Raw genomic sequence first — 10,570 nt, 5'->3', positions numbered from 1 at the left:
CTTCCCCTTCCCAAACATTGTTGTCCCACATCATTAAAATGCCTCCCCTAGGGCCACTAGCCTGCAGTTCCCCATATTTGACCCCTCTTTTTCCCCACACTTGTTTAATTTCCTCCCCACTATTTCCTTCAAGCTTTGTCTCCTGTAAGCAGATCACATTCATTCTTTAAAGAATGAACTTTAAAGATAAGGTAAAATGTGAATTGGAAAATGGTGAAAAATGTAATTTCATTGATGAGGAAAATGAAAATTTATGTGCTTATTTATAAAGAAAAAAATCATTTCTTCTAGTTCTAAAGAGTTGATAATAGAGTCTATCATCGTTATAGTTACTCGGATTTCAATTTAGTCAAATAATTGATTCATAATTTTTTTGGACAATTTTTTTTTTCATTTTTGATATTTAATTTCCTTTTCTAATATCAATTTATGCGAAATTTGTGAAATTATTTTTTCCAATAAAATTTATTTAATACTCGCGAATTTATTTAAGCGAAAAATTCCAAAATAGCTTCTAAGTTAAAGCTATTGGCCGATATGTTAACCCTACCTTGGCGATTTAATTTTCTTCACTTGATAATTCACAAAGTATTATAGCTCTCTCTTTTGAAGTTAATTTGTTGCATTTTCTTTTTCAAAAAATATGGCTCTACCAAACCAACAAATTGTAGATTATCTAAGCTTCAAGTTCGTCATGGTGGATGATGGCAAAATAACTTTTGGTTAGAAGGCATCTCAATGATGAATTTAACAATACAAATTTAGTATCGATATAGTCTAAAAAGCATGAAATGAATGTGGTGTTGGTGAACATTTGGATCTCTGCCTCAAATGCATGTGGTCCAGACGAACATTCTTCTCAATAGCCTAGAGGAAAATGTGATAAATATACACCATGAGTATGTATGTATATGGATCAATAGTAAAAACAAAATCGTGTTAAAACAACAATCTCAACCAGTGTTTTAAAAGATTACCGTTAATTTTGACCTAAATCCCACGTGTTCAGCCTGCTCCTTATCAGCAATTAAATCACTGATTTTTGCCCCTTTCCCATCTATTGTCCTATGGTCCTTGTCCATTGTCTTCTTCATCTCATGCAAGACCACTCTCGGCTGGACTTCCGGCCAGATCGGACTTTGTATTCTTGTCCCCATTTTCAACCAAAGTTCCAAATGTTTTTGGAGATGCAATCAAACAACAAAAGGGCTTTCACCTTTGCCACAACTCACGTCAAGAATCCCATCTTTCCTCATCTTAATCTGATTGCTATAAACATTATCTCTCTGTGTGGGGACAGTGAACACTTAGAGTAGAATATAAAAAATGTAGCATTATTCAACATAATTGCAGATCAACAAAGGGATATTAAGAAATTGACCTGCTTCATAACATCGCATAAAAGAAAGGGAGACAGCGCCTTTCTATCACTTTGAATAATGCTACATTTTTTGAGATTGGTGACTGTTTCACCCATGTACTGATTTAAAGAAATAGAACCAATCTCAAAAAATGTAGCATTATTCAAAGTGATAGGAAGGCGTTGTCCTCCTTTCTTTTATGCGACGTTATGAAGTAGGTCAATTTCTTAATATCACTTTGTTGATCTGCAATTATGTTGAAGTTGCTTGTCTTATGTTTAAGGATATTTGGTCCTCATTCTAATAAGAATATTCCTTTCTACTAAAAGCACTCAGTTATGTTCTTTAAGTAAGTGCCCAGATTTTGTTTTTGTTGTCGATTATCATTGTTTTCTTGTTATCTTTCTGTCAGGAGGAAGATCTCTTCACTATGACACATGGCCTTCCTCTAAAGGTAGATGGAGATGACAAATGTTTGACAATGCTACATGCAGTCGAAGAAACAATTGCTCGTCAATTACGGGCTTGTAAAGCTACATTGTCTAAGAAGAGAGTTACAGAAGGTAGTCATTGTGCATGGTGAGAGCAACCTTAGATATAAAAGAATTTAGACGTAAAAAAACTATGCTTTCTGCTACTGATAGATACTAGATAGTGCATAACATTTTGTCCTTTGTGTTTTCCCACTTTTTTGATGCTAAAGGAAGAATTATATTACTTTTTGCCTTATCTAAAAGTTGGAAGAAATATTGCATCTGTACACTCTACCCTTCCCAGACCGCACTTTGTGGGACTACACTGGGTTGTTGTTGGCTTGGCAGACAAACTTCAATTCTAATCTTACTGCTGACTTCAGGAAAATAGAAATTGTTCCAAAAATTTCACCACTGTTTTTACCTTTGGAAGTCTGAGTTGTTACTTTGTATTTAACATCATAATGCCTAAAATCATTTGAGAGAGAAGAGCTCTGTCATGTCTCCTATTGGTATCCTAATGCTATAATCACCAGGAAAAAGCTTGCAAACTGAAGGCATTGTGTTATTATTGATCATGAAATATTTCCCTTGCTATAAAGTACAGAGTGTTGAAGTTTGTCTTTTTGAGTGAAGCTGTATTTGCCCTTTTGGCAAGGTTTGTGCTGTCACTTGTGCAACTTTTATTTTAAATTTATTACAACGAGGTAATGCTACCTGATTTAAATTTTTTTTATTACAATGAGGTAGCCTTCAAACTTTGTCTTCCAGGTGTATTATATTGTGCAAAACCAGAGTTGCGACTTTTATGTAAGGTTGTGAACTTTCCGAAGAGTTGTGACTTTTCCAAAGAGTTGTGACCTTTCCGGTAAGGCACAACAAGCATTTTTTCACACTACCTTTGTTGTCTATAAATAGAGGGGTTTCCTCTCATTTTAAAACAATGAAAATTCTGAACTACTTCTTCTTCTGCACAATTAAATATTTAATTCTGAACTAATACTTCTTCTTCTGCACAATTAAATACTTGTGTACTTTGATCCTGTTTAGTGGCTCACTAACACTATTGTTTTTGTATCATTACATTGGTGAATAAAATCGTTTCATCCTGAGAGGATCTATTTCTTTAAACCTCGGGTACTAGAGGGGAATGATTTTCTTAAGGAGACATCGTGTATTCAGCGGGCTCGATTTTTCCTTTTTGTTTCATTTTATTGTTACAGATCCTGGTTTTTTTTTTTCCGTCATTAATTTATGCTTATGATATTAATTGTTGTTTTCGAGTACATATTTTAAACTTTATTATTTATGTTTCTGTAAAGTTATTGTTATACAATTATATGATACACAATGATGACTATTCTCTCACACCAAAGTACTTTTTTGAAGTTTTTTCCCATTATCCCTTACTTCTCTTTCATCCTTTTCAAGGATCCTTAATGTTTTGTCTGTGCACAACTTCATTTCCAAAACACTATCATAACTATATTACATATGAAATTTGGATTTTGGAAGATTGCATTTTAATTTTAAAACACATAATGACTACATATTACTTATTGGTATATCAAATGATTATGGAATCTTTGCTCTTGATAAACACATTAGTTTTTTAAAACTTTTTTTTTAAAAAAAAAATATTTAATATTTTGAAAGTAATTGATAGTGTTATACTAACGAAATTTGCAAAGAAGAAAATTGAGAAAAATATTTATTTGACTCTCTAATTAAAGACACTACGTAACCATGCATATAGATGATAAAATAACTAACCATTGTAAAATTTCAAAAGCAAATTAATGAATTTATAAAATGAAATTATGTAAACTAAGTGAAAATAGTGTTATGATTTGTAATTTTGCCTTTTCTTTTAATAAAACAAATGGTAAACTACAATTGAATAACCTCTATACTCTTAAAAACAGATTTACATAAAAATACTATAACATCAAAATACAAGAAAAGTTCTATTCTAATAAATTTTAAAGAAGAATGTTCTAACCGCGCGCAGCGTGGGCCCATTTACTAGTAACTGATAAAGCTGAGCTTTCCTAGCTCTTTAAGTTTAACATAGTGAAATATTTCCCCATAAATACAACAAGGGTAGACTTTGAGCCTTCAAAAAGGTTGTAATGCTGACATTAGCTATGGACATGCGGTGCATCTTTTGGGTAAGAATGCATAATACTGCTATTCTAATCAAGATCTTTTCAATACCATGAAAACTTTGGTTCATGAGGATTTCTGATAATATAATTTTGCCAGAATCTAATTCTTGCATCTTCTTGATGCTGTTATTAATACCACTTACCTTATCAAATTTCTTTTTTTGCCAGAATCATAACTGTTAAGAACTATTCTGGGTCTTCTATTTGTTTGGATTTTTATCCTTGTATTAGTTTAAGTCCGGTCCTCTAATATCTAACACTCTTTATTTCTCATGAACAAGCCCTTTTCTATTAAGGAAAAAAACACTTCATATTTTCTGAAAATTGTAAGTTTTAAAAGCATGATGTGGTCAGAGAGTTTCATTCTCATGGAGAAAACTGCAGGAGCTTAGTGAAACTTCAACTATGCTTATCCCATCGACCACCATACGTTCTTATGTGTTGCTTATCTTTTGTGCAGATATAGAACCATTACAAAATAACCCTGATTTGGAGGAAGGATTCTGCAAATCTTTGTTATGCCGATTACGTTTTCGTAAGGTCTTACTCTGTGTTGTCATTTCAATAAAATTCTGTTATATAGGTCTTGCCGCCACTTTTCTTAACTAAAATCTATGTTTCATTTCACTCTATTAAGCTAGAGATTGATAATCATCTTGAGGATGTAGAGATGTTTTACTTGTTGACCAGGTTTCATGGCTCTCTCTGTCTTTTCTTCTGCATTCTCTCTCCCTCCGATTGATTTTGGCCTCTACCTTTGTATGCCATCATCAAAGCTGATGATGGGATTTCTGATTTTGGCTTGCAATTCAGTAACCTTTGTTCAAAAGAAGATAAATTAGGACGTAACTGATGCCCATATATCAAAAAGGAAACAAGTAACCCAAGCCCAAGATTTTTCAAGCTTCCTTGGGTCCATATGAACCATATAAATGATTATTAGAATGTTAACTGTTTAGTTTGTCAAAAGAATGTTAACTGTTTAGTATCAGATTGTTAGATTAAAGCTTTAAAAGATATGAGTTCCTATTAGTGAAATAACTGGAAGGGGTCATTTGATTGGTTTAATAAGGATAGAACCATGTTGGGTACCTACACGATCTGCAGAAGGGGAAAATATATCAGATATCAATATATCCAGAAAAGGGAAAGGAATAGCTGGCAGCAGTAGGCATGTGACTGGGTATGAGTGTTTTTTGAATTTGCAGGACCCACATGCGGGACCCAGTGACTTTACATGTGGTACAAATTTAAGAATGGAAAGGGATTTAATTACTGATGGGCTAAACTCTATTGGGCTCACTTCTGGGAAGCCCATTAATCTAAATACAACACAACCTTCAGTCACTCTCTCTGAGGCTATTCATTCAAGCCCAATAGAGGTTAAAATGCCATTCACAGAACCTTTCACTGAAGCCATTAGAGAGCAGAAGAACTTGGAGGTAAGTAATTTTGTTAATTTTGATGGGAATAAGGAGGTTGAACTTGGCATGAGGGGAGAGGAAGAAGGTAGGCGCAGGCGGAAAAAAAAAGCAGACAAGGAACGGTTAGAAAAACAAAATCATGGGGAGATTCTGATAATTGACGAGGTTATCGAAAGTCAAAAACAGAGAGAGGAGGAGACGGATTTTTCAGACACTTTGGAAATCATGTACGCAGAGTCAAATCCAGTTCCACTCCAGATTGACATCAGTTCACAAGACGAAGATATGGAAGCAAATGCAACTGAATGGGTTCAAGCGAACATGTTAAATTTGAGCCAGCTGTTTGGAGTTGATCTTAAGGGGTGTAGGAAGGAAGCACATGCTCTATTGATGAAACTTGATCAGAGGGAGAAGGAAAATGGGCTGGGGGAAAGTCAGAAAGTCACTAAGGAGAACAACATAGTCCCGAAAGAAATCGGAAATTTATTCTTCGATGTGAATTTCAAGTATGGAGAGCCAAGATCCAGTGGGAGAATTCTAACTCTCAAGCAATAATGAGTGTTAAAATTCTGTCTTGGAATGTAAGGGGGTTAAATGGAGAGAGCAATAGGGGGATAGTGAGAAAATTATTAAAGCAATGGGAGGCTGATGTTCTAGTTCTTGTTGAGGCAAAATTAGAGGGATCAATAGATAATATTTTACAAAGCATTTGGAGTAACAGATGGATGGGGGTGTTAATGAAGGAGGCTCAATGGAGTAGTGGAGGGATCTTAATACTATGGGATAGGAGAATCTGGAGGGGGGAGTTGTTTCTGAATGGAAACCAAAGCATAACTGGAAAGTTTTCAGGAGTAAATGATGATTTCAGTTGGCATCTCAGTGCAGTATATGCAGACTGCAGCAGAATAAATAGGAGAGTGCTATTGCAAGAACTGTTAGAGCTGAAGCATAACATTAATGGGTCTTGGGTAGTGTGTGGTGACTTCAATGTCACTAGATATCCATAAGAGAGAACAAATTGTCACAGACTAACCGGTGCTATGACAGAATTCTCATCCTGGATTGAAGAAATGGAGATGGTTGATCCTCCTTTATGTGGAGGCTCTTTCACCTGGAGAAAGGGAGAAGATCATATTTGTGCTTCTAGAACTGACAGATTTCTATTTTGTGCAGAGTGGGGAGAGAATTTTACTCAGATAACTCAGAGCAGTCTTCCCAAAATTGCTTCAGATCATAATCCTATTGTGTTGTCCTGTGGAGATGAAGGGTGGAGAAAGTCTTATTTTAAATTTGAGACATGGTGGTTAGAGGTGGAGGGTTTCAAAGAGAAGGTGAAAGATTGGTTGGGAGTCATTTAGTGTGACTGGCAGACCAGGTTATATTTTGGCTGAAAAGTTAAAAATGTTGAAAGTGAAGCTTAAGGAATGGAGCAAAAATAACAAGGGGAACTGGAAACAAAGGAAGGAAGATATTCTCAATCAAATTTCTAATTGGGAAACAATTCAGGAACAAAGGCCCCTTACAGATGATGAACTGCTACAAAAGACACATCTGGGCATGGAGTTTGAAGATGTGGCAAGGAAGGAAGAATTAGCTTGGAAGCAAAGATCAAGAATCCAATGGCTAAAACAAGGTGACAAGAACACACGATTTTTTCACAAAATTGCAACTTCTCATAAAAGATTCAACTATATAGACCAATTGGAAGTGGATGGAGCTGTTACTAAGTATCAGGTTGTGATCAAAGAGGCCGTGCATAATTTCTATAAAAACCTATACAAGGAGGCAGCAGAACAATGGAGACCGGAGTTGAGACTGCAGGAGGCTACAATGATCACTGAAGAAGAAAAAAGTATGGCTGCAGAGACCTTTTGAGGAAGAAGAGATAAGGGAATGTTTGAACTTGTGTGCAATGGAGAAAGCCCCGTGTCCTGATGGCTATCCAATGGTGTTCTTCCAGACTTTCTGGGCTTTGTTGAAGGAAGACATCACCAATACAATTCAATTTTTTCATTCTAATCAGACTTTTGAGAAGAGCTTTAATGCAACTTTTATTGCTTTAATCCCAAAGAAATCTGGAGCATCAGAGTTGAAGGATTTTAGGCCAATCAGCCTGGTGGGGGAGTCTGCAAGATCATTGCTAGATTGTTGGTTGAAAGGCTAAAAAAGGTGGTGTCGAAATTGATCAACAAACATCAAATGGCTTTTGTAAAGGGGAGGCAAATCATGGATGCAACACTTATTGCTAGTGAATTCATTGACTCAAGAATGAAAGGAGGTTCCCCTGGCCTAATGTGCAAATTGGATATTCAGAAAGCCTATGACCACGTGAATTGGTCTTTCCTTCTGAATACTCTCACACAAATGGGATTTGGTAGCAAATGGATGAAGTGGATTGAGGTATGTATAAAAACAGTTAAGTTTTCTGTCCTTGTGAATGGGATCCTGTGGGCTTTTTCGAATCAGAAAGAGGGCTGAGACAGGGTGATCCTCTCTCTCCTTTCTTATTCATTTTGGCATTGGAAGGCTTTGATAGTATGATGGGGATTGCAACACAAAACAGATGGATTAGAGGCTTTCAGGTCGGAGATAGAGTGGGGGAAGAAAAAGAAGTATGTCATATGCTCTATGCAGATGACATTATCCTCTTTTGTGAACCTACAGCAGAACAAATTAGCTACATCAGAGTTATTTTGGTTTTGTTTGAAGCAGTTTCAGGGTTGAAAGTAAACTGGGGAAAAGTAGTCTCTTTCCTGTAAATGAGGTCCCTCAGATCCAACAACTAGCAAATATAGTGGGATGCAGAGTGGAGCATTTGCCTACCATATATCTAGGCATGCCCCTTGGTAGCAAACACAAAACAATGGAGATATGGAATGGTATTCTGGTGAAAACTGAAAAGAAACTTGCTACGGAACGACAGTCGAATGCTAAGTTGTCTCAAAAGCCATTGTTGTCTTCCCTAACGCAAACTGATTCTCTTGATGAGTGGGAGGGAGACGCAGACGACGAAGCCGAATGCATGCGACCTCTATCTCTTCTCTCTCTTCCTCCTATCCACTATGTTTTCTCTATTGGGTGTTCTCAAGATTCAGGTTTCTCTTCCCCAATTAGTAGCGACACTTTGTCACTACCCTGGTCCGGTGACAGCTTGGAGGAATAGGTTATTTCACACCCGACAGTTATCGAAACCTCTCATTGGACCAAGATAGTGATGACTAAAGCTTGTAAAGCCTTTGGGGTCAATTCAGTGGGGTTTGAGCACGAAATCTTCGATATGATACTGCGAATGGAACAAAAGAGGAAGTTACAGTTGCAGAAATCAAAGGGGAAAGAGCAACAGAAGAAAAGATCAAAGGAAAAGGGTGAGATTGTGGCAAAGAAGTTGCAGTGCACAATTAATTATGAGAATGGAGAAGGGTCAAGTAGGGGCAAGTTCCACAAGGCTTTCTCGGAATGAAAGCAAAAATTATCAGTTGGAATATAAGGGGGCTTAATGATATAAGCAAAAGAAGCACCATCAAGCTACTTATTCAAAAATGGAAGCCTGACATCTTGTGTTTACAGGAAACAAAAACAGAGTGTTGTTCTGTGGCAATAGCAAGACATATTTGGGGATCAAGATGGGTCGAATGGGTTGAATTGAAAGCAAGTGGTACCAGGGGTGGCATTATTATTTTGTGGGACAAAAGACAATGGAAATGCTTAGACTCTTACCAAGGGCAGCATACTCTTTCTGCCATGTGGGAGGGTTTGCAGGTGGACTTCAGATTCTGTTTCTCTGGGGTGTATGGACCTCACTCAACTCCAGAAAGGCTTGACCTATGGGATGAGTTGGCTGCTGTCAGAGGCATTTGGGATGGATGTTGGGTCATAGGTGGTGACTTTAATGTATGTAGATATGAACATGAGAGGCACAATTGTATAAGGAGATCCCAGGACATGAAGGACTTCTCTGAATTTATTCAAGACATGGGTCTTATTGATCTCCCCTTGCATGGTGCAACTTATACATGGACAAGGGGAGAGGACTTTCTGCAGGCTTCCAGAATTGATAGGTTCTTAATTTCCACTGAATGGAATGAATTCTTAGGAGTTGTGAAGCAGGTGGCCCTACCAAGGGTTCTCTCCGACCACAGTCCCTTAGCCCTAGAGAGTGGCGATTGGACTTCTGATCCTTCCTACTTCAAATTCGAGAACATGTGGCTGCACCCAGAGGCGAATCCAGGATTTTAAGAAAACGGGTGCACTATTGCTTTAAAGATAAGATCAAAAAAATTAAAATAATAATAATAATAACAATACATTCTAAATTGCTTTCAGAATTTAGCTTCTTTTTTTTTTTAATGAAAAATGTGTTTTTAGTTAATAAAAATAAATTGAAGCGTATTGGGGCTGCCTGGGATCGAACCTGCGACCTGTGAGTTGAAAACTTGCAGTAGTACCAGTGAACCATCCAGCCATTTTGAGAACGGGTTCAACAAGTTTTAATTTAATATATTCTTTAATAATTATAGAAGTAATATATCGAATTTAGTCGGATGACCACGGGTTCGGATGACCCAAAATTAGTACATAAATTCGCCCCTGGCTGCAGCATGAAGGTTGTCATGATATGGTCAAAAAATGGTGGCAAGGTTATATAGTAAATGGCTCTCCAGACTTTATACTCTCCCAGAAATTAAATTTTTTGAAGAAAGACCTTGTTACCTGGAACAAGGAGGTCTTTGGTAAGCTAAATTCCAGAATCAGTAAAGCCATGGATGATCTTCTGCTGACTGAACAAGCAACTGAAGGAAGGGTCCGGTCTCAAGTTGAAAAGAACAAAATATTGCAATTACAACTAGAGATTCAACAATTAGCAAAGGCAGAGGAAACCTCTTGGAGACAAAAATCGCGGTGTCTATGGTTAAAAGAGGGGGATAGGAATACAAAATACTTTCAAAGAATAGCCAACTCCCACAGGAGATACAACCACATTGACAGATTGCAGGTAGGAGATGACCTCATTGAAGGAAAAGAGCAGGTGAAAGAGGTAATTCTTGACTTCTACCAAGAGTTATACTCTGAAAACGAACCATGGAGGCCTACTGCTTCTTTTGAGGGCCTGGGCAGTTTGAGTTCTGAAGAGAAGAATGCTTTGG

General features: G+C 36.9%; 1 protein-coding gene across 3 annotated transcripts in view; it reads left to right on the top strand.

Moving 5' to 3' along the window:
* LOC102590144 (N-alpha-acetyltransferase 35, NatC auxiliary subunit) overlaps nt 1-10,570 on the top strand; it is a 41,435-nt gene that overhangs the window by 13,082 nt on the left and 17,783 nt on the right. For all 3 annotated transcript variants that reach the window (XM_015313876.1, XM_006358256.2, XM_015313877.1), the window contains exons 5-6: nt 1,774-1,924; nt 4,463-4,542. In XM_015313876.1, the coding sequence (XP_015169362.1) occupies nt 1,774-1,924; nt 4,463-4,542 (231 nt within the window). The remainder of the gene's footprint in view (nt 1-1,773; nt 1,925-4,462; nt 4,543-10,570) is intronic.

Source organism: Solanum tuberosum, unplaced genomic scaffold, assembly GCF_000226075.1.
Source record: "Solanum tuberosum cultivar DM 1-3 516 R44 unplaced genomic scaffold, SolTub_3.0 scf00272, whole genome shotgun sequence".
NCBI classification, from domain to species: Eukaryota; Viridiplantae; Streptophyta; class Magnoliopsida; order Solanales; family Solanaceae; genus Solanum; species Solanum tuberosum.
Note: the sequence above shows the minus strand (reverse complement) of the source record. Positions and strands in the feature narration are given on the sequence as shown.